General features: G+C 54.8%; 8 protein-coding genes across 8 annotated transcripts; 5 read left to right on the top strand and 3 right to left on the bottom strand.

The window, feature by feature from the left end:
• Positions 1-217: 217 nt before the first annotated feature.
• Positions 218-613, top strand: SPBR_05407 (uncharacterized protein; the record flags this gene model as incomplete). The annotated part of the gene is made up of 2 exons (XM_040763684.1): positions 218-283; positions 404-613. The coding sequence occupies 2 exons, from the start codon at positions 218-220 to the stop codon at positions 611-613; spliced, it is 276 nt and encodes a 91-aa protein (XP_040615327.1).
• A 294-nt stretch (positions 614-907) lies between these two features.
• SPBR_04793 (MFS transporter, ACS family, pantothenate transporter) lies at positions 908-2,897 on the bottom strand (the record flags this gene model as incomplete). The annotated part of the gene is made up of 4 exons (XM_040763070.1): positions 908-1,506; positions 1,572-1,901; positions 1,959-1,982; positions 2,054-2,897. 4 exons carry the CDS (start codon positions 2,895-2,897, stop codon positions 908-910), a joined length of 1,797 nt encoding a protein of 598 aa, XP_040615326.1.
• A 2,668-nt stretch (positions 2,898-5,565) lies between these two features.
• SPBR_04990 (uncharacterized protein) lies at positions 5,566-6,976 on the bottom strand (the record flags this gene model as incomplete). Its single annotated transcript, XM_040763267.1, has 2 exons — positions 5,566-6,294; positions 6,383-6,976. The coding sequence occupies 2 exons, from the start codon at positions 6,974-6,976 to the stop codon at positions 5,566-5,568; spliced, it is 1,323 nt and encodes a 440-aa protein (XP_040615325.1).
• Positions 6,977-8,696: 1,720 nt separating this feature from the next.
• Positions 8,697-9,184, bottom strand: SPBR_05381 (uncharacterized protein; the record flags this gene model as incomplete). The annotated part of the gene is made up of 3 exons (XM_040763658.1): positions 8,697-8,711; positions 8,786-8,856; positions 8,896-9,184. The coding sequence occupies 3 exons, from the start codon at positions 9,182-9,184 to the stop codon at positions 8,697-8,699; spliced, it is 375 nt and encodes a 124-aa protein (XP_040615324.1).
• A 3,537-nt stretch (positions 9,185-12,721) lies between these two features.
• Positions 12,722-13,594, top strand: SPBR_05227 (uncharacterized protein; the record flags this gene model as incomplete). The annotated part of the gene is made up of 1 exon (XM_040763504.1): positions 12,722-13,594. The coding sequence occupies one exon, from the start codon at positions 12,722-12,724 to the stop codon at positions 13,592-13,594; it is 873 nt and encodes a 290-aa protein (XP_040615323.1).
• A 555-nt stretch (positions 13,595-14,149) lies between these two features.
• Positions 14,150-15,306, top strand: SPBR_05089 (uncharacterized protein; the record flags this gene model as incomplete). Its single annotated transcript, XM_040763366.1, has 2 exons — positions 14,150-14,607; positions 14,670-15,306. 2 exons carry the CDS (start codon positions 14,150-14,152, stop codon positions 15,304-15,306), a joined length of 1,095 nt encoding a protein of 364 aa, XP_040615322.1.
• Positions 15,307-17,215: 1,909 nt separating this feature from the next.
• Positions 17,216-20,608, top strand: SPBR_04600 (uncharacterized protein; the record flags this gene model as incomplete). Its single annotated transcript, XM_040762877.1, has 3 exons — positions 17,216-18,467; positions 18,561-19,418; positions 19,485-20,608. The coding sequence occupies 3 exons, from the start codon at positions 17,216-17,218 to the stop codon at positions 20,606-20,608; spliced, it is 3,234 nt and encodes a 1,077-aa protein (XP_040615321.1).
• Positions 20,609-22,645: 2,037 nt separating this feature from the next.
• On the top strand, positions 22,646-23,122 carry SPBR_05384 (uncharacterized protein; the record flags this gene model as incomplete). The annotated part of the gene is made up of 1 exon (XM_040763661.1): positions 22,646-23,122. One exon carries the CDS (start codon positions 22,646-22,648, stop codon positions 23,120-23,122), a length of 477 nt encoding a protein of 158 aa, XP_040615320.1.
• Positions 23,123-23,379: the final 257 nt, after the last annotated feature.

Below are 23,379 nucleotides of genomic sequence, written 5' to 3'. Positions count from 1 at the left end.
GCCATTGGTTCGGCTCGCTCGTGTCAGCCAACATCACTTTTTGTCATCCTCACATGTGGCACGCGAAGCTGACGTTGATAAATAGTCTGCCCATCGTCCGGATCTGTCTTGTTGCTCTGCCTTCTTCTCATTCCTGTTCTTGGCTGTCACCGCTTCTAGTCCGCATCAACGACGACCTTGTTCCCATCTCAAATCGTCGTCCGCCTCCTCGCCCACCATGTCTCTTGTTCACACCGTCCTCTTGCAGTTCAAGGAAGATGCTGCTCCTGAGACGGTCAAGGAGGTGAGTCGGACGGCAGCACCGCGTTTTCTTTTGAAATGTGCTCGTCCACCGCTGACAAGCCAGGCCTGCGATCGCTTCTTGTCTCTCAAAACGGCCTGCCTCCATGCGGCCACACAGCAGCCCTACATTCTGTCCATCAAGGGCGGTCGCGACAACTCGGCCGAGGGCATGCAGGGCGGGATCACGCACGGATTCGTGGTGGAGTTTGCCACGGCGGCGGACCGCGACTACTACGCGAAGAACGACCCGGCGCACCTGGCGTATGCGGCGTCGCTGCGCGCGCTGGTGACCAAGGCGGTGGTGGTGGACTTTGCCGACGGAGTGTACTAGGCTGGGCAGTGGAGAGGAGTGCCAGAGGTATGAAGGGCTTCACCTCGATGCAAAATGCAATTGCATAAAAACAGTAAATCTATAAAAACACATCACAGATATATCGCAAAGTGAAAGAAAAAAACCATACAAAATAGCATGCCAAAGTCGTGTCCATGTCATCCGTAATTCGTGGGCGCTTTGTGCCACTGCATTCATCTCTTATGACGGGATATGTAGTCGCCGCAAGGTGTCAAGCCTATCTTGTCAACTCAATGCCCACCCTCTGAACGTATCCCCTTCTCCTCTCCTACATTACGCATCCGCTTCGCTTGTCGGGATGGCGGTGTACACGAGCGGCTGTCGCTCGGCATCTTGCCAGCTGGCAAGTCGTGTTGTCTGCTTGCCAGCCTTGGTGCTGCGCTGCCTGCTCTGTTTGGCAGCGGCCGCCTCGTCGCGCCGCCGGTCGCGCCAGAGCAGGACCTGTATGGCGACGGTGACGAGCACCATGAGGACCTGCAGCGTAATGGACCACGTGTAGCCGCGGCGGGCGGCGGGGAAATCGGTGGTGCGCCAGACAAAGTTGGGTGCGAGAGCCTGCAGGGCATACGCCAAATCATTGGCCATGGCGACGATGAGGGCACGCTTCTCGGTGTCGGCGGAGCAAATCTCGTTGATCCAGATGAGGATGAGCGGGCCGGCGCCGCCGCCAATGTCGCTGAACCAGTAGACGACTTTGCGCGCGTGGATGTTCTCGTAGAGCGGCATTCGGAGGAACGCGATCGCAAACCCGACGTGGATCACGGCGCCAATGTAAATAAACGGCCAGCGGCGGACGGAGCCACGTAGGGCGTCAGAGAGCCAGCCCCAGACGAGGGACATGGCGATGAGGATGCCGGTGCAGACCAGCGGGACTGTCATGTCAGCGCCGCACGGAGGGACGGGCTTGATGCAGCAACAACGGTGGAGAAAGACCTACGACTGTTGATCTGGCCAATGGTAAAGGACACGCCCGGCACCGGAGGCGGGTCGGCATTGAAGCTCTTGAGCCAGTAGCCCATGGCATTTTGGTAGCCGCCGTTGTTCCACAGAATGTAGAGCAGCGGCAGCAAGTACGTGTGCCAACTGCGGACGATGCGGCGCACTTTCTCGCGGGTCCAGGGCTGCTTGCCCGCGCGGCCAATGGCCTGCATGCGGTCCACAGACAGCTGCTGCTCCGCTTCGGACAGCCACCAGGTGCGGTCGCCGCTCTGGGGTAGGTGGGGGAAGAAGACGTAGCCGAGGAGGGCCAGTGGGAGTGTAATGAAGCCTGGTGGTCAGCAGCGAGGATCAACGACAACCACGGGAATGCTTGGACTGGACGTACCATCAACAACAAACAGCCAGCGCCCTAACAACGTTAGCCAGACGGACGGATATGACGAGAAAACAACAGAGTCCACAGAGTCCTGGGACACTTACACCCCGACAAGCCGTGCACCCCGTGCAGCCGCTCGTAGGCGGCCGCCTGCAGGAACCCGCTGAACAGCTTGCCCACCGAGCCGGACAGCCAAAAGAGCATCGTCCGCTTGCCCAGCTCCGGCGGCGTGTAGATGGACCCCAGCAGATAATGGATGCTCGGGTAGAACCCAGACTCAAACAGGCCCACAAAGAACCGCAGCAGGTACAGCGCGTGCGGGGACTGCACCGTCGCGGCACACACCGTCGCCAGCCCCCAGCCGACCTCCAGGGACGGGATCACCCAGCGCGGGCTGACGCGCGTGATGAGCAGCGTCGCCGGGATCTGGCCGAGCACGTAGCCGGCCGTCCAGAGCGACGTGCTCGTCACCAGCTCGTTGCCGTCCATGTGCAGCTCCTCCTTCATGCCGGACAGAAAGGCGTTGTACACGTTGGTCTGGTCGAGCGTCTTGAGAAAGTAGCCGATGGAGGCAAACGTCAGCACGACCGCGTCGACCTTGTGCAGCAGACGACGCTCGGCCGGCGGGCGGTCCCACGTGTCCCAGACGTAGCTGCGCCACGTTGCATGGGGAGCCGGCGTGGTGGGGCGCGACGGGTGCTTGTTGTCGTCGTCGAGGTCCAGATCGAGGTCAAGATCGAGGTCGACGGTCGAGTTGCTCCGGCTGCTCTCGCCGCCGTCGTCGAGCAGCCGCGCCGAGTCAAGGCCGTCCTCGTCTCGTTGGTAGCTCTTCATGGTCGGCAGTGGTTGGAGACAGATGCTCGTCGTGTTGTCGTCGGGCCTGCCGTGCTCGTGTCGTCCGTCCTGCTCGCTTGGCTCGTCATAAACGTCAAAGTCGTCTTGAGCCATCACGAAGGGCCGGCGATGGCTCTGCGGCCATACTCATACCAATGTCGTTATGGCCCAGCGTGCTTGCATGCGAGCGCCCGTGCTGTCCATTACAAACCAAGCAGAGACTCTCTGGCACAGCTTGTCTCAGGCACAGACAAGCCCGCTGACCGCTGTCTCATGTTGCTGCTCTTGTGCCATTTGTGCCATTTCGTGCCATGTTGTGCCATTTGGGGCTGCTGTTCCGAGTCGTCAAATGGGCAGGCGCCCCCTGACGCAGATGTTGCCATATGCCGTTGCGGTTGCGTTACCCACTAGCACACCACCTCATAGGCGCAGGAAGGCGCATATAAGAGCTTCATGTGACGGGGTTACAGGAAGGAAGGAGCGACTTGACAAACATGCAACAAGCGGGGTTATTGAGCGCAACTCGCTTTTGCAAATAAAAAAAATACAACAGCTGGCGATCTTCGATCCTTCAGGGCTGGGGCCGTACCTTGTTGCGACTCTGATTGCATTTGTCAGGTTTTATCATTTGAAGCCAGTGTAAGTGATGTGCATGAAGCGAACGTGTGTATATAGACGCACGAGTTGAATCCAAAGCGAACGTATGGTATTCCCACAGTCCCTCGCCAGATTTTAGCGTGACTTCCCCAGATTGACAGCCCCGTAACTCCCGTTCTACCTCCCGAGCTTTCCGAGCTTGCCGAATATCTATGCGCGTCTTGCCATCTACAAAACCGTAGACATCCCCCGGTTTACAGCCGATCGCTACTTTCTGTTCTTTTCTTCCTACATCGATTATCTTTGTACGAATCGAGGATATCGAGGATACAGACTCAGGCGGGCCCACGACACGACCGTGGCGACTCGGCATAAGAAACGGCTCCTCTGGAAAACACAACGATGAAGACAGTTTTCTTTTCCTTTTCTTCTCGGCCTCTGTCACCAAGGACTACCTCCAAGAGTTAGTCTATCGGATACACAAAGCGCACCTGTTCTCGTGCGTTTACGTTGTCCTGTTCCGATTCAAGACTTGGAGCACCAGCACAGTGCTCGCTTTCGTTCTGCAAGAAGCCTTGCAAATATGATTGTGCTAGCAAGCTGCTCGTGCACTGAGCGCCATCTATCATTTTGACAATGTCGAGAGAACGAGTGTGCTGTTGACATGCTTTGCCTTTTTCCTGCACTGTGTTCGCCACCTCCCAGCCGTCCAGAAGCCATCTCTCAGCATCCTCTTCAACCGTGCGTCCCATGTAATACGGCATGCTATTCAGACCAACCGCTATTATGTCGACTCCCGGACGACACCTAATTCGATTCACGCCACTTGCAGAGGCCGTTTGGACTTGGTGATTGGCCACCCGCCAACAACATCCAAAAGAAGTACACGAGCTCGACGACCTACATAGACAGATTTGACAGTCCCGGACCCGTTTGCGCCAGAGCAAATAGGACAGCTGTCGACGACCCTTGGTGACCCTCGGTGAAGTCCGATGCGTACCGTCTCCTGTCGATTTTTGGCGTCAGCTCCAACTGCGACCTCCGACGGACTCTCGATGGGTTGCACCCAACCCAACACCCACGCCAAGTCTGTGGCCCTCTACAGTCATTGCGCGGGTCGTGTAAGCAGACAACAATGCCTGTCTTGCCGGTGAGGCCGGGCACGATATGATGGACTTTTTGTTGCTCCCGGCTGGCGAATTTGCGCCCGGCGTCATAACGTTCCCCGATTGTGGAAGGCAGCTCAAAAAGACGAATATTAATTTTTGGTGGCGGCTGCCAAATATGGGAAAGGCAGCGTACCTCACCTCGACGATTCCAACAAACCTGACCAGGGCTTCTTTTTCCTCCGGCAAGCTAGCCAGGTAATCCATCCATCTCTCCGGTCTTACTTTGATAAAGAGGGAGCAAATGAAGATCGTTGTGCCTTCACCAAGGAACATGCGACAAAGGCACACGTATCAATGATGGTTGCCTGACAGTCGGTCATTTGGTGATCGAGATGATTGGTGGCTTGCAGCGTCGGGGTCGTATTTCCAATCGCCGTGTCGCTTATGCTTTCTTGCCGGAGGCATAAAACAGTGTCCCAAACTCCGGGGTGCGCACACAACGAGGAATGGCTGAAAGAGAGGATCCAGGCGATTCAATGCATATATAAATGGCATTCCCTCCTCCCCCAAACCGACCTCAGGTTTTCACATATCCAATCGACTTCTGCTGCGGCACAGCTCGCCGTGGGTTGGGTGACTTCAGATTCGTGCATTTGTGACTCGCCAACAGTCCCATTTTCCCGGGAAAATAGATACGAAAGAGACCATGGTCGCCTTTATCCAAACTCGATCCCATCGTTATACCCGGTTTTACTCGCTATCCCGTTCTCGTTGTCGTCACATGGTTCGTTTACCGTTTGTGTGTTGCACTTTGTTGTCGTGTCAGAGGTTGATATATATTTCTTTATTATGCCATTTGTGTAATATGCCCAAGATTACCGGAAAGAGAGGAACAGAAAAAAATACACCAAAAAAGATATACAAAACAAGACCACTATTACCAAAATAGGACAAAGAGCAAGGTATGCAACAAAATAAAAATAAAAATCCGCAACACAATGCTAAATCACTACAGAAATTAAACAGTTGTCGTATCCTCATCTTCGGCGTCGAGTCAAGGCCGGTGACCGCCCCGGTCATACGATTTTCGACAGCTTGAGGAGACCGCCCTCTGTGGACGACAACGACGACCGCGACCCGCGCGCACACCCGTAGCACCACGTCAGCAGACGGTTCACGATAAACAGGCCGATGATGAGGCCGATGGCGCCCATGCCGAACCAGGTCCAGGGCCGCGTGCCGATCCACATGAGGGCCTTGGCGTCGCCCTGGTGCCAGGTGGCGCTCTCGAGGTCGGTGATGAAGGGGTTGAGCTCGGTGCCGTTGATGACGCCAATGGTGCGGGCGTGCAGGGCGTAGGGCGGGGTCTGCAGGTAGTCCTTGACGACCATGGTCAGGAACATGGGGCCGGCGGAGATCATGATGACGGCGTACGGCTGCCAGCGGGCCCAGAAGTGGGTGAGGGCGTTGTAGAGCGGCAGCTGGGCAATGGCGGACGCATAGGCCGGGTGGCGTGCGGAGGCGATCATAAAGTCGTTGGTGATGCCGGTGGGCAGCGTGGACTTGAAGAGGGCGCGGTGCTGGGCGGCGTCCGAGGTGTCGTCGGGGGTGGCCTCGATGCGCTCGAGCGGGAAGCTCGCGTTGCACCACGTGTCCATGTCGAGGTAGATGCCGCCGTAGTGGTACAGGACAAAGTAGCGGATGGCGTCGGCGCGCTGGATGGGGAAGACGTAGTTGTCCCAGACGTCGACGAACCAGGGATACTCCTCGGCCAGGAACGCGCGAGCCGACGCATCGGTCCAGAGCTGAAGAAACAACGTTAGCAAGACATACGACAACATATATCCAGGGGGAGAGGGCTTCTTGCGCATGATCCACAGTCGGACGGCTTACCTTGTACTCAAAGCCCTTGTAGGCGTCCTTGCACGACTGCTGCGACGCGCGCCACTTCTCCGGGACCACGTCGGTGGCCGTTGTCTGGTGCAGAATGCGCGGGATGGCGTTGCGCTTCGCAGCGGGCGGTGGCGGCGGCGGCGGCGGGAGCGGCACGCCGAGCGCGTTCTTGGCGGCGGTGACGCCGGCCGGGTCCCAGGCGTCGACGCTGGACGGGCCCGAGAGCACGACGCGGGGGCCAAAGAACTCCTTGTTGCGGCGCAGCAGGGTGATGAGGGGCTCAAAGGCCACGAGAAGAACGACGATGATCAGCAGGTCAATCAGCAGCAGCGTGGTGGTGCTTCGCCGCAGCCGACGCGCGAGCAGGGACAGGATGTTGCGGTGGCGTGGTGTTTGTGATGGCGAGTCGGGCCAGGCGGCCGTGTGCGACGAGGACGAAGAGTGCGAGGAGGAGGACGAGAGAGATGACAGCGACGACAGCGAGGGCGAGCTCCAGGACGGGCGGTCGTGGTCGTGGCGGTCCTTGTCGTTGTCGACGAGCTCGTAGCGCGCCGGCGACACCATGCCGCGGATGTAGCCCCAGAGAGACGGCATGGTGGAGGGGGTGGGCGAGGGTGGGCGAGCGCGAGGGCGTGTGGCCGCTGGGAGAAGAGAGAAGAGGAGTCGTGTGACTGGCGACAATTGACGGTCGGAGATGATTGTTTCGGGACAACGTCGACGTTTGCAAACGGCAGGCGCAAATGTGACGGACGATACGCCTGCTGTGAGCGCCGATTCAAGGAGGGAAGGACGTGCCGCAGTAAGGGAGAAGTCGCGGAAGGCAGTCGTGGTGGAATTAGGGGGAAAAGGGGAAGGAGCAGAGAGGAAAAGTGAAGAACACGGGGTAAAGAGGGAAGGAGAGAAAAAGACGAAAAGGAAAGAAGAAAAAAGACAAAAGACACACAAACAATCGTGTCAGTCGCGAAGCATCTCGAGTATTGGGAAAGGGAGAAGAAGGAATAGAGCAAAGCGAACAAAAGGAACAATAGGAACAAGAGCAAAAAGGAACAAAAAGAACAAGAGAAGGCCTTTTGCTTTTCAGTATGGATCTTGCACGACAAAACGAGCCAAGACAAGAAAGAGCAAAGGAGCAAAGGAGTCAACCACTAAGACCAGGGGACTCGCGAAAACCCACTTGTCTAAGACGTCCAGAATACAACATACAATGTACGCCCTGAAATGGAAACGGGCCCGACGAAAATTGAGAATGCAAACTAGCCCGCGGAAAAAAAAAATCACAAGACGGATGGCGGAGACTGCAGGCGTGCTTCAGGCGCCACAGTCACGCTGCAGTGGCCCTGCCCGCCGACGTCAGCGTGCACATGGCCCCTGAGAGAACCGAGCAATGGACTAATTACTGGTCGGACGATGGTCGAGAAACGGTCGAGAGGCGACAGGCGACTGGCGACTGGCGACTCCGTCATGCTAAGCTTCGCTTGGCGCCAAACACGCGTGTTGTGGTGCCCGTCCACTTTGCCCTGTCTCGTTCTCTTGCCTCCTTACTGAGAGGAGAGAGGGTACGTACTCTTTAGTCTTTTCTCTCCAAATCGTCCCCCCGGAAATTGGATCACCGTTTTGCCTTGTATTGCCGGCTTTCCATGCTTGTCAGCCTCCTGTATCTTAACTTTTACCTGTCTTACGTGCAATCTTGCCCATCCTGCAGGTATCATTTTCTTTGCGTCTCTTCCACAGAACACTTCCGCTCTGGTGAAAGGAACCTTTGTCTTTGTTGGTCATTTTCGCTTTCTCCCTTAGCACCATTAAGTACTTGTATCTCCAAGTCTCTTTGCTGCCAGAGGGCGATTACGGGGACACAAAACCTATGAGGAGGACAAGGGCGCAACTTGGACGCTTAGGGGCACAACGATCGGTTGGGCAAGGCGGGGCGACGCGCTAGCGGGTTTAGGGTTAGGGATCTGGTGTTAGGGGCTGATGTTAGGCTGTTGTATGTTGTATGTTTTGTCCTTTGAAGAAAATAATTAATTAATTAATTAATTAAATTAAAAAAATCACTACTTCGTTGGAGTATTTCTCCCACTGTCTTCTTAGGCCTAATTTGCCTTTGCAGATCCACCTCTGACAGCTGTTCCATACGAAACACTTTGTTGACCTGGAACCCGCCCCAGCGCAACGCGCCAAGAAAGGGGGCCTCGGGGGCCTCCTACTTTCACGACGGAATGACGACAACACTCAAAATACGGTTGGTCGCAGCAACTCGCCTAAAGTCGCCTGCAACACGGCGTGCTCCGTTCTCTGCCCGCACCCCTTATTTTTGTTAGGGCGCCCTCAACTGTTAAGGTTAAAAAAAAAAAAAAAAAAAAAAGGAAAAGAAAAGAAGAGAAAAAAAAAGAGGCAAACACGCACCCAACGGCATGTCGGCGTGTGCTTTGCACCGTCTTGCGCAAGTCGTCGAAGCAGCCACTGAGACACTGAAACTGGACCATGGCCCTGCAGTTGTCAGAGTTGTTTCTGACAACCGGCAACACAACCCGGAAACAGGGTTCTTGACTTCTCGACGACCACGGGCTGAGCCTCGATGGCGACGACGCCACTCGCCGCAGCAAAGCACTGCAGTTCACCATGCGCCGTATCGGTGCGATTGTGCGAGACAGGAGAACCAGACGACCCGGCCTTCCATTGTCTCTTCTGTCCTTCTGCAGAGTTTCCGGACCGGCGAATTTGTGCTGTATCCGGTCCCGTTTTCCCCTGCTCCCGTACCCAGACTCCATACCCGCAGTACAGGTCCGACGGCTTTCCATTCATTGCCTCGCATTCATGCCCCCATTCTGTCGTCAGGCCCATGCACAGACACACGTTTTGATTCGTCTCTGCGCCTGATTCGTTCCGTCCACAAATCCCAGTTGCTTCTTTCGACAGCATTCGTCATTCTGCATGTTGGTTTTGCATTTCCTATTTCTCCTTTTGGCTTCGCCTACGACTCGCACGCTCGCCCGGCTTCTCACTTCCGCCGTTGGCACGGCGTCCTCACCAGAGCATTGCCAGAGTCTTTCGGCCACTTGCCCAATTTGTTTGCACTACTCTCTCTGGGGAGAGCAATTACAGAAACACCGACGAGCCCAGGAGCCGCAAACCCGACCTCTTTCGCCTCGTTAGACCTGATGACGTTGCAAAGTGTGCGAGAAGTAGAAAAACACAAAGACCGTGTGCATGGCCATGGTAAGAGTGCCACTGTCTGTTGATATCAGAATCGTATTTACTCCGTGCAGCGTGACTGAAAGCATTGGTAACGTATCGCACAACATGAGCTGATGAGGCACCTTCGTCTGATCTACCCCTCTTCTCCCCTCCTCTACGACGCATCTGTCTACGTATCTTTTATCATAACTTGGTCGGCACCTTGATGCTACGACAAGTACGAAAGTGTTCTGTGATCAGGCTGGTGAGAACGGAACTAACAAAACGGAGCGAAAGCGATAGCGACGGAAGCTAAACGGACTAAACGGACTAAACGGATTGAAAGCCAACATGTGAAGAAACACGTCGTAGAGGCAAGAAAACGGCAACAGTGGCCCAGACGGCAAGGCCATGTGGGTACTTTCATGTTGCCGCATCGACCAATCAGCGTCGTGGTGACGCGTGGATAAATTGCGTTTTGTGGGCCACATGTGGGGATTCATTGGCCAAAAACCCAACAAACGACAGAAAAGACGTTCCCTAATTCAGAAGGTGACGCGGCCGTCACAGCAAGGTAGATCGCTTCCAGGTTTTCCTACTTTTGTCGTCTTCGTTGGTCTTTGCCGTTCGATGTCTTGGCCAACAGGCCAACACCTTCAACCAAACCTCACAAGCACACCAGTGTGCACTTTCCTTGTTTCGCGCAACGCAGGTTTGATGGCAATCGAACACAAACGCCAGCATCGGAATGTCGATCTGCAGAGTCTATTGTCTTGGCGGTCTCTCTAAAATACATCGTAGATGTCCATACCACAAGACTCATTAGGGCGAGGCTGCCCGCCAACTGCCCAGCTCCCTCGAGTCTCTTTGAATTGTCCAGTGTCTCAACTAGAAAGCTTAACATCCAGACTGCCAGTCGAGTCGGGAGCACGGCTTGGAGATGCTTGTTTGGTGTTCTCCAGACATTTAACTCCACAAATGTTGACAGCGGCCGTGGAAACTGCCCTGCCACAATATCTGAACGTCCACATCCACATAGCATAGGCAACGTAGTCTTACAATGGGTTTCCGTTCTCCATATACTCGTATTATTGCCCCTTTTACCTCCTGCGCTGTTCCTGCGTCTTTGCCCTGCGTCTGCTGTACGTCGGTCACGTTGTACCCACTCACCTCTGGTCCCATGCATTGTCCATCTCACACTGCATCTCACACTGCATCTCACACTGCATCTTACACGGCAGACTGCAAGTGGACAGTGCATTGTCCACGGCAGCTTGCTCTGCTTTCGTCGTGGCCCGTTCTGAAGAGACGAAAAGCGTGGAGCACAAGTGCAGCTGCCCCTATTCTAATGCACCTCCAAGGAAGAAGGTGCGTTTTTCATTGATATGTGTTCTTCTTGCTTCCAACATGCCCTTCTCCTCTACGTAGTGATACGCTGGACGTTACGCATTACGCGTGTTTCTATTTTTGTTCTTGCCGGGCAATAAGATCAACAGATCTCCCAGGAATAAGAAATCGTCTCAAACTCTAACGTCAATAATAAGCAAAAGCATGATCACCATATCATATCATCACGTCTCTCCACCCATTATTCGGTAAACTCAGCCTCAAATCCGTTTTTGAGACTTGGCATGAACAAAACTGATAATGTTAATCAGTAAAGGACATTTGGTAGTGGACGGGATCGAGGGACGTTCCTTGAATACCAACAGGACCATGGACGCTGGCTTCCGGCGTCGGTAGATGCCGGAAATCTCAGCAGACGGTATCTCTCAGCGCAGGTAGTCGATCACGAGTGGCGTCCACCCACTTGGGTGCCCTCGTCAAGTGCCCTCGTCAAAGTTTCGTCCAGCCAGGTACGGCACTCCATATGCAATCCGTCTTACCTGAAACAGCTGGCTGTTGGGCGCAATGATCACGATGCTGTCGATGGCAGATGTATATTCGCCCGGCGCGTTGGCCCCAGACGGTTGGCCGCCTCGTTGCTGACGATGACGGCGAGGATAGCGTTGCCTACTTTGCGCTGGCATTGTTATCACAGCCGGTGGTATGGCCACTCTCTGAAGCATGACGAGCAAGGCTCCTTGTGGAAAGAGTGAATTTTATGCGCCGCCCAGAAAAACGACATACAGAGGAAGAAAACGAGAACGGTCGAGATGATGTCAGTCGGTCCGGAGAGGGACGAGTGACGAGAGGAGGATGAAGTTAACAAAACGAGAGGTGGCGTGCGTCCGTGCCAACCGCTACGCTACCGAGACTATTACCGGCCAACTCCAGACGCAGGTCGGAGTGTAGAGCTGGTAGTATTGTCGAGTGACAGAAATTGTGTTTATTAAAAGAAGATACAGCTGTATGCTCAACATGTTGTAGGTCGCGACATTACCAGTCCTTTTGCCATGCTATCTTCGTGTGGCAACGTTTAGTAATGTTCATATCCCGGCATGTTGATGCTGTCGACCGTGACTGCTACCGGGAGTATGCTTTCTATGCTGCGTAAGGGAGATGTGTTACGATGAATAGAGAACTAACATTTGTGGGAAATGTGTACCTGTCAAGTCGTCTGTTTATTTCTTATTTCTTATTTTTATTATTATTATTTTTTTTATGAAAAGACACAAAGGTGTATTTCATAAATAAAATAAAGAGAATAAGAGTACTCACGAACACAGCTCATGAAGCAATGAGGTATCATCTAATAGGATATCATTTGAAAGAATACTTGGCTATAGCGCTGCCTGTAAATTGTAGACGTTCAAGACACGCATTGTTTACATCCAAAGAGTACCATTGCAGCAACCCTCGATACTGTCACGGGAACTGATTCCATATGGCCGTCTCTCCTCTTTTTTTCTTCTGAAAATATAATGTCATCTAATTTATATGCATAGCCTTATTGTACTTTGTTAATACATGATAAAGAATGCACGCAGGTCGTCCCTGCTTCACTTTCTTCTTGTAATAAGGCTGAAGAGGTGGATCCAAACCAAACTAGCGCTGTTTCGGTGCCTTGAGTTCGACCAGTGTATCTTAGTGGGGACCTGCCAAATCCGCCAGCCAGTTTGGTTGCCACAATTTAACGTCATGTCGACCTCACTGCACGACTCTTCTTCTGTCCCCGTTTCGCTTTCCGACACCGCAGTTGTCTACCAGCCTCACCACCACAGAATGGCCACAGATGGACCGGCACCGACAACAATAGAGGACGCGCCTGTGTTGGCGTTTACACGCCTCACGCCGCCGGCCAAGTCGGACTCTGCCAATGCAGAGAGTTCGGCGTCCCCTCCTCCGGCTGTTGTCTTTCTCCACGGCGCCGAGTCCTGCCATCTTGAGTTTACGCGCGTGGCTGCGTGTCTGGAGGCCGACTACGACCTTTTGCTTGTTGACCTGCCGGGCCACTCGCGGTCCAGGCACATTCCCTTCAGCTTTGACAACACAATCCGTGGGCTGGCCCGACTCGTCACCGCGCACGTGGTCGCCCAAAAAGCCCACGTTGTCGGTCTGTCGCTGGGCGGCTTCCTTGCCCTCGAATGGGCCCGCCGCCATCCGGACCAGGTCCTCTCTGTCTGGTGCACCGGCTGCAGCCCCTTTACCGGCACGCGCCTGTGGTTTATGCAGCACCCGCGGCTGCTGAGCGGTCTCGTGACGCTGGCCGGGCAGCTGGCGACGGAGCGCATCTTTTGGGCGACGCTGGGCGGCGCGCAGCCCATCCCAGGGCTGCGGGACGAGGTGCAAAAGAACCAGAACATGGCGACGCTGCGGCCCGCGTACGAGGAGCTGGCCCTCGTCACAAACGACAACCTGGCGGCCATCCGCGGAAGCGTGCGCGTGGCGATTGTGGCCGGCGCCAAGATGGACAATGTGGACGATACGACGACCGCAGGCATCGTCTTGCGGCGACAGAACGCGGCCAGTGGCGCGTACGTCGTGCGCAACGCCATCCACTGGTGGTCCCTTCAGTTCCCGGAGCTGTTTGCCGAGGGCGTGCGCGCGTGGATCGAGGGCCGGCCGATGCCCGACGAATATGAGCCGTTGACGTGACGGCAGGCATCAAGACGTTGTTACCTCCCAGCGCCATCCATCGTACTTTTGCTCTACTCTGTTTTTCCACAACGTAAGTCATGCCCAAGCCAGCGCGGCCGCCATTGTACTTGCGTTGACGTTTAACTACCTAAAGTCACAGAACGGAGAGGTAATTAGATCGATAGAGTGACGAGTGCTCCGTTTTACCCCGTGCAGTAATAAAGATACATCTGTTGCTACATGTGCCGAGGCACCGAGTACGACATATTGTCGACTGGATTGCATTGTCAGTGTGTGTGGCTGGGCATGCCCCGTTATGATTGGCTGTGGTTTTGTCTTGATTTCCCCTTTGCCCCAGAATCACTACAACATGCCCTACACCGCATTGTTTCTGCCATTGTGAGCAACGGATCGCTGCAAGCAACGGCCGCATGCATGGAGCATGTTGAGGTCAGCAGGACCCCAACCATTCGCATTTGTTTCTTGTCAAATGGGCTGTAGATCGGAAAGGCTCTTAAGAACCAAGCATCTATACCCGTCAGGCTACAACGAGCTGCCACACACCCAAACGCCATGAGTTTCGAAAACGAGCAATATGCCGTCGCCGACGAGATCGCTGCGTTTTTCACAAAGACACCCGTGAGCCGCGAGGCGTGCGACAGCCTGGCCAAGGAACTGGTCGGCGGCGACAGCGTCGTCCCGGTCGCGGTGCAGGGCGCTTGTTCGTACACCGTCTACGCCGGCCATGAGTTAAGCCATGTCGTTCAGTTTCGCCTCCAGTCGCTCGAGCTCAAGGGGGAGACGGCAGCTCTCGCCCGGCGCATATTCGGGGCCTTGGCGCCCGACGTGTCCTTCCGACGGCAGCTCGGTGACGCGTCCATGGCCGATGCGGGCCGAGAGCCATTGCTCGTGTACACGATGACGCGCATACGAGGGATAAGCCGCCTGGACTTTGTGCTCGCACACGGCTTCCCCGAAAACTCACCGACCAACAAGATCCGACGGAAGACGCTGATCCAAGATGTGGCAAGGTATGTTGTTGGGTTCGTCTTTGCTTACTGTCTTGGGGAAATCCTCACACAATGTGGCACAGCTTCTTTGCTCTCGCGTGGAAAACGCCGCAGACGGTCGACACGGCCTATCGCGACCACATGGCCGCGACGTTTGAGACCGAACTGCACATCTTGCTCCGTGCCCTCCCCGACCGCTTCCATCCCGTCCTCCGCGCGACGCTGCGATCTCTGCCGGACATTCTCGCGCTTCCCATGGTTCTTCTCCACAAGGACTTGGGCGACTGCAACATCATGGTCGACGAGGCGTCTTGCCACCTGGTCGGCGTCATTGACTGGGCCGAGGCGGAGATCGGCCCCTTTGGCACCAACCTCCATTCCCTGCAAGATCTGATGAGCAAACTGCATCTCAAGAACGGATGGATCCGGTACGAGGACTACGACGATCTGGTGGCTTGTTTTTGGGAGACCCTGGACGGCGCGGTTGGCGGCCTGGACGAAGACACGAGGAAAGCCATCAAGGCGGCGCGCGTCTTGGGCTTGTTGCGGTCCTGGGCCTTCACCAGCCGGCTTGCCAATGAGCCCGCCCCGGTGCCCATCCGAGACGACGAGAGCGGGCGGTACAGGATGATGATTCTTGAGGGTCTGCTCCTGGACCCCGCGACACGATTCGAGGGATTGGAGGAGTGGATCGGAGCAGACGGGAGGGAAGACCTTTGAATTTGTCCGCGAGACAACGAGAGAGGTCGACACGGCCACCTGTGGAGAAGGGACATTATTTACATCAGCTGGCTCTCCATTTTCATCCTTGGACGCTGTTGCCTGTCGATCCTCAAAACCGTTTAATGTTGAAATTCAGAAGATGGTAGGAGGCAGACAGGATGTTCTGATATTGGCTTTCATTCCCACGTTGACGTGCTGATTTCTATCTCTTGGCCTCCATGACGACTGTTTTCCGCAACTGACGGCTTCAATGCTCTGGCCTCCTCAACGCCGACGTCTTCCAGCTGTTTCAAGAGAGCATCCTAGCGAACGTCAGGTATTGTTTATGCGTAGTGAGCAGGGCGTCTAACACGTACCAGAACACTCTCAAGAGTGGCAAAGTCGGGAGTCATCGACATTCGGTAGTTGGCCTTTCGCACAGCTTGGCATCGCAGAGCTGCGAGGATGGTTTCTTTGGGTGGAAGACTGTCCGTGTCTCTTGTTCGCGTCGGAGCAGGAATGGGAATTTCCCAGCTGTATTGTATCAGAATTGTCCGCTCCTTATCCGTCACACAGACGCCGGCAAACTGCTCGTCGGAGAGAAAGTGCAGAAGACGCCGGAACATGAGCTGCTCGGCCCAACTGCCGGCGATGGTGGCTAGGATGCTTTCTTCCATGGCGAGGCGGCCGAGTGCTGAGTGCTGCTGTGTGATGTCAAAATTATCACAACCAAACTGTTGGGGGTATGTTTGTCGGATAATGTCTTGGGAAACGACGACTCTTTTATTTGTGCTTTTATTTGTCCTTAATGGTCATGGCCGCGGCTTGTGACATGCGGTCAGCGAGACTTTCAGGCCATGACAAGTGCAAAGCAGCGTATTAGCAAGTACCGCAGAGAATGCACAATGTTTAGACCTTCCATCTATTTTGCCTCGCTCGCAGACCGTCATCTTCTCCGCCGTCCACAACACCGTATCCGCCTCGCCGGACCCCGTCCCACACCCAAAGAATGTTTGAAATGCTACCATAACAGCGGCGGTTCCGGCACGTCAGTGGATAGCGGCCGAACCCAAGGGACGGATGGCGCGGCCCGGGACGGACTACGTCCCCACGTCTTCCATTTGTGTTGTTCTCACCTGTCCTCAACCACAGTCCTCAACCACAATAGAGCACTCTCAGTATATGCAGCACACTCGAGCTAATGCTTGTTCGGCTTGCGGTGGTTGGCATCTGCTTCGGGACGCGGGAGGGCACATTGTTTCTTACAATTACCGAGAACGGGAAAACAGTTATGCATGTCCCCCACGTTTCCTCGATCGTCTGTCCGGCTGTGAAGGTTGATTGGCTGGTAAGACAGTTGAGAGAAGACAGTTGACAGCCCACACACACTCGTTTCCTTCGACCTCTTTCGTCGACCTAGGGTGGGGAGTTAGACGTCGGCCGCCTCATATTGTTTAGAAAATATGGACAGAACAAAAAGCGCCACAAAACACGCGTCTCAGCCACCAGCGGTCACCTATGAGGGCAAACTGTAGGCGCCAAACAGGCAAACAGCAGAGGGGGGTCACCTCGGTGGATGATCCGCCCTCCCGAAATGCAGGATTCTAGGAAATTGAAAACTCCTAGCACGTTGGTATTTCCGTTTCCAAAGAGATCCATTCTCACGACACCCGCATATTCTCTTATATACTCTTTTTTTCATATTGATTTTGCACTTCTCACTCGTGTAATTCCACTCCATTTGCATTTACTTTTGATAGCACTCACCCATATGCCATATACGCATTTATCTCTTCTGTGTTACGTGCGTGACAGGAAGCGCTGCGACCGCGGATATATTTATCTCCCGATGAAAAAACCAAAACAAAAAAGAACCAGACACGGCCAGATCCACAGAGATGAAATGCTCTCCTAACGCCCTGCAGACATGCCACGAAAAGTCGCTCCAGTCAGCCACAACCCGCCCTGCCCCGAAGATGCATTTCACGTCGACGACATCAGGGTCTTTGGCCTTGCGGCCTATAAGGCAGTCGTTGCGCAACAGGACATTATACAAACGGGACGAGAGGCCTGCAACACCATCCTGTCCTCTGTGCTACCGCGCGATGTCGCCCCGACCGTCACAAATTTCCTGTTGTCTGGCGCCCGCGGGCTCACCAAGAAGGACAAGGCCATCTTGTACAACTGCACGGCGCTTCGGCGGGTGGAGCGACAATGGGGCATCGAGGACATAGGCCGCTATGGCTGGCACCGCCATGGCAAGACGTTCTGCGACAGCCTGCGCACCTTGTCGAAGCAGCTCGCGTGGACAGAGGCGGCGCCGCTGGTCCGGCGGGTCATGTTCGACGGGGACGTCGGGCAGCACGGCGCAAAGGCGCTGGACCTGTCGCTGCAGCTGTGCCACGTCGAGACGATTCGACAAAACCCGGCGAGCATTACGCCGCTGGCTGGCATTGCCGACTTGCCGCCCGAACAGCAAGACAACTTCGAGCTGGACAGACACGGCTTTCTGCAGCGGTCCGTGGCCGGACAACGCAGATGGCTCCAGAACGAGGCACTGCGATTCAGAGTGCGGCTCGACGACCAGTCCGTGGCCCACGTCGCCGCCGACGGCGCGTTGTCTGAGGTGGCTGTCAATGTCTTTTTGCAGCACCTCACGCGCCACGCAAAAGCAGACGCAAAGGTCCTCTTTCGACGGGCAGCGGCGGGGAAAGACGACCTCTCGGGCGTACTGACCATCAGCGACACGGAACGGCGCTTCTTTGACTCGGTCGCCGCGCCGTTTCGGTGCCATGGCTGGTGGTACGTGGCTGTCTGGCCCGACGTGCGTCGCGCGCAGAGAACGGTGCTCGCTCTGTCGCAAAACGCTCCCCGCCGCCCGCTGCAGTGCCCGACGGAGACGGACGTACTTGTGCTCCCCGATGCGGCTCACGACAAGTTTGCGAGCAACTTCCTCGTCTTTCCTTGTCTCCGCGCCGTTGTGGCCGGTCTCGCCCGGTTCAACGGCGCAATACAACGTCACCAAATCTGCTGCAGCACCGATGTGCCGACTGTGGTCGCCGAGGTCAAGGAGATTGTGGCAGCATCGATTCTCCGATCACGCCAGGACAAGGCACGCGTGGAACACGATGCTGCTGCAAAACAGACACGAGACGCGGCAGAAGCTCCCGCAAGGCTGGGTATGTGTATTTGATTTTCGTCTAGGCAATCCGCCTCTTTTTTTTTTTTCTTTTTTTTTTTTCTCGTCTCATGTCCTTACCGTTACCGTTTAGATTCAGGCAGCTCGACGCGAGACAATCATCTCGAGCTTCTAAAAGGACTGCCGGCCCAGCATGACTTGAAAACCCTCGACGACGGGCAGCTGCTCAACGACGCCATCGTCAACTTTGGCCTCTACACCATCGGCAAGCGACATCCGAACAACACATTTTTCTTCAACTCGTTTCTCATAACGAATTGGCAGCTCCAGAGAGGAAAAGTGCAAGGACAGCCGTCCTGCGCCAAATGGACAAAAGGCACGGACCTCACCTCCTACGACTGCATCGTTGTACCGATCCATGACCCGGACCGTGTCCATTGGCTCGGCGCCATCTTGTGGCGCAACACACCAAAAGCGTCGACGAAGAAGAATGCCGACTGTGCTTTCAAGCTCACCATACTTGATTCACTCGGCGCGAACGCAAGTGGACACGACGCGTACCGCGCTGCTGTCAAGGCATGCCTGGCTCCCATCCGCATCATCGACCAACCGGCGGCTCGTGTGCCGCAGCAGACCAACGCCTGGAGTTGCGGGGACCATTTGCTCCGCAACATTGACTCTGCCCTGCGCAGTCTGCGCGAGTTTACCAGGGCCGTGGCCAAGGGTGCCAGCCTGGAGTGGGAGAGGGAGATGGACGAAAAGAACCAACGTGCCACCCTCAAAAAGGCCGCGGAGGAAACCCTCAAGGAAAACCCCGACGAAACACTAAAGGCAGGCGACGCGGCAACCGAGTCTACGAATACCACACGCAGCGGAGCTTCCGCTTCCTGTGCGGACCTGTCAGTCGTACTCGACACGACCAGCACCGGTGGCATATCCGGGACGGCTGCAGACGAGGCCGTGTGTCAGGAGGCCAGCGTGGCCGAAATCGGTATGATGCCAAACACTCAGGTTGTCTTCTTGGATATTGATCCTACGAAACTAACCACATAAAAAGTCGACGGCTTGCGCGATACGCGCTTCTTGGCCCTCGCAAGACGATTGTTCACCGCATACCAGTCTTCGAGTCTGTCCAAGGCATACGACATCGAAGCAATTATCCAATCCGCAGAAAGCAGTCCACCCACGCAGTCGACGCCGTCCACATCCGTCCCGGTTACACCAACGGCAGCGGCGGTGGCGGCCGGCCAAAATAAGAGGAGAGCGCCGGAGACATTCCTAGCGCCTCAAAGAGGACCAAAGCGACTGGTTGCGGAGCCGTCGCCCGGCGCAGCGGCGCGCTCTGCCTCGCTTCCTCCACAGAGCTCGGTCGGCATTTCCGGCCTCCCCTCTCCTCCGCCATCCGACAGCTGGCGCCCAAGTACCAATACGGATCACTGTCTACCTGCTCTGGGCGTCGACGGCAGCAGCACCGGCACATGCAGAACCCAAGCAACACTGCATCTACCGTTTGATCCAGTACATGAATCGTCCGGTGGGGCGAAGTCGGCAACATCGGAAAGGTCGACCACCGACACCCCGACCCCATGTCCTTCCTGGAACATTGACGTCTCGTTGACCGACTATGATGTCGATATTGCCAACAATCACCAGTATCTCTGCTATAAGCGCCCACCTCTCCCTTCGTTGGTTATCTATGAGGAGGCCGTCCGTTTCCTCAAAGAAGGAGGAGGAGGAGGAGGAGGAGCGACGACGGGGTGGATCCATAAGATCTTGTCCGAGGTGCCCACTGTGTGCAACTGTCCCAAGGAGTTGTATGAAATGTCCAAATGCATCGACCGGGGCCAGCAGCTCGTGGAAGCGGGCCAGGAGTTTTTGCCAGACAGTGGCAGCATCGGCGAGCACATTTACATGCGAACACAGGAAGCAGGGCGGGCCAACGTGTTTGCGGACGATGCGTGGCGGTGGGAACAGGCTGTCATTGGTATTCCGAAGCGAGGGCCGTTTCTGTTTGGATGTACTTTTCCTCGGGATGGGCTGTCTCTCCGTGTCTTGCAAGAATGGGACGGGATCGGGACCGTCTACCTCGCTCCGCGACACGATGGCCATGTGTTGTTCATGGTATCGATTTCTCGGGAACCAGGATACACGCTGGCTCTGAGCCTGCTCGTCGTTAATTGAACAACCCTCCCCCCCCCTCCACCCAAAAAGCTATCATGCGAGTATCTTTCGTATGGTGCACGTCGATTGGATCCATAGGTAGTGATTGGCAGGCGCCACCTCTTCACCCTTCATTTCCTCTGTCCCCCATGCTTCGCGTCCCTTCCAACTTGAACAGCAGAGCAGGATCCCTTGAAGATCCTTCCATTCCACAATGCAAGGGTTGGGGTCAATATAAATCCACTCAAATCGAGGAACCGTCATCCATTCCTCTGTAAGTGTCCTCATCGCCGTAGTCATGATCCAAAGGTGTGTAGAGAGGCTCCCACGAAGCGCCACTGTACAGCTCTTTTGGCCGCACACCAAAAATAAAATTAGATATTATCTAAGCGGTATTGTTCAGGTCCAGGGCAATACGTACGCAGCTGGCCGGAAAAGGAATGCCGCAGACCGGAGCTCGTACGAACGACCCGTCAACTCGGTACATTCATCTCTCTGGTGCACGTGACTCACGTGAACTGTCGGCGAGAAACGCCCTGCGTCGTGTGATGTGCTTTTAGATAGGGCAACGATAGGTGTTGGGGTGGGAAGCATTGGCAATTGTTTTCGGACATCTGTGCTCGCAGTAGAGTTTTGTTTCTGCGGATCAGAACATGTTTTGTGCGGGGTCTTTTTCAGGTTCCAGAATGGCGTGGCGCGCCCGTCCGAGATAAGCCGAGTCCTAATGTGATTAGCCATGACCAGAATGTGCCAAAGCGGGGGTGTTTGCTGTCAATACTGCCTCGTTCTTTTCTTCTCCTCCTTTTCCTTTTTTATTTTTATTTTTTATTTTACAAAATATAACTACAAGGACTAAAGGGACAACAACTAGACAAAATCGAATACAACTATTTTGCGCAGGTCCATGGATAGCTATTGAGTAGCAAAGAATAGTGCGGTGTGAAAAAAACCACAAGTTTTACGGTTTTACGGTTTTACGGCACACCAGTGTACCTTGCATTCCCGTATACCAATGCCCGTGAGTTTTTGTCCCGATTCGATCAAGATTCTGCACATTGCGTTGCTTGCCAATCAGATCACCCCAGTATACTCAGAGCGGACAGGCCGCTTCATTTTGACTGCAACTACATCGTACGTCGCCCCCCCTCCCCCCCCTTCCCCCGGGCCCCACCAAAATCCGGAGAGGGCTGCTGGCGTTCGTATCTCGTACATATTTACTTTTTCGTTTCAAGGCTGGCGCAGTTCTCCCCGCTGACTTACAAGTCGGGTGGGCCAAGCGGTTGGTGCAAAAGGCAAGTCCCGTAGTCTAGGTGTTTCTTGACACAGAAAACGAGAGACGTTGGGGCCTCGACTTGCCTATTTTTTCTTAAAAAAATATGTACGCATGCCAGACGTCAATGTGATGCCTATAAATTTATTATCCTCCAACCTTGTCTCTCAGATGATTCTTATTATGTATGCAACACGGAATCGTCTCAGTGGACCGGCTTCGGTTCACTCGACATCATAAGCCGAGTACCTGCAACAAACCCCTTTCGACAACTTACACCCACAGTATTCGTACCCCATGTGGTTTCACCTAAATCTTTCATTTTTGCATTCAACACTTCTGTCTTTTACTCGAGTTTCTTCCCGTCTCTAACTCCTGTTGCTACCATCGACCTGTCCATCATGATCTTTACCCGCAAACGTAAGCCCATGCCGCTTCATCGGCACTCCTGCACAATTTGACCCTCACGCAACCGACCATTACTGACACAAGTTGCTCTTGTCCCTGTTTCTTTTGCAGGAGCCCTCTTGGCCTGTGATTTTTGCCGACACAGGAAGCGCCGATGCGACGGCAAGCAGCCATGTTCGACATGCTGCGAGTCGAACGTCGCCTGTTGCTACCAAATGTTGCCCATCGCGCGGTGAGTACGCATGTCTGTCTGAGCACTTGCTTTTGCTGTTTACAAAATTTGTTACAACCTTGGATTGTATTTTATTTCCCTTTTCTATATATATATTTAAAAGCATTGTCTGTTTTTCATTCTAACGAGTTTCGTTCTCAGTATCGAGATGCCCGCTGCAACGAATGAGGACGCTATGCAACGCCTAAGTCGAATAGAGGCTCTCTTGGAACACCAGGGCGAGCTGTTGCAACGCCTTCTCGACCGTGAGACCAACAACTCGTCCACGGCTCTTGCTCATGACACTGCCGTCAAGCCACCCGATCCACTCCTGGTACCTCCAGTCCCTGTGTCTGCGACCAGTACGAGTGACCTCGACTCCAGTAAGACGCTCGGCTCGTCGACAACCTCGCCACTGCACCTGTTTCCATGGCGAGTTGATGGATACCCATCGCCAGGCGCCGGTACGTCCGACGACCAGCAACAGCAAGCCGTCCACGACGCGAGAGCAAGCAACACCACCGCTCCTGCGCCAACGTTTAGTTTTTCCAATGATCTTTATTCGTTCCTCTCCAGCACCAACTCCTTTGTGACCGACGACAATGCACCGATTTCCAGTTTCAACAGTTTGCCGTCTATCGAGTAGGGGAGGGTGGGTTGGGCAGTGGGGTGTCTGTGAGAGTTCAAGGAGCATAGCGGCTTACAAACATGCAGCGGGCGTACATGTGTCTTTGATAACCCGGAACATTATGCTGGGAGGAATATTGTAGGAGGACGTCCTGGTGGAGGATTGCGGTAAAGATTGATACTCCTTGGTCCTTGAGAATGAAATCGACAGTCGTATTTACTGAAACCGTGATCATGAATAAATAGGCTCCTGTATTTGAGTGTGCGTGGATGATG

The sequence above is a fragment of the Sporothrix brasiliensis genome (assembly GCF_000820605.1).
Source record: "Sporothrix brasiliensis 5110 chromosome Unknown Cont21, whole genome shotgun sequence".
NCBI classification, from domain to species: domain Eukaryota; kingdom Fungi; phylum Ascomycota; class Sordariomycetes; order Ophiostomatales; family Ophiostomataceae; genus Sporothrix; species Sporothrix brasiliensis.
This window is presented reverse-complemented; position numbering and strand designations above follow the sequence as displayed.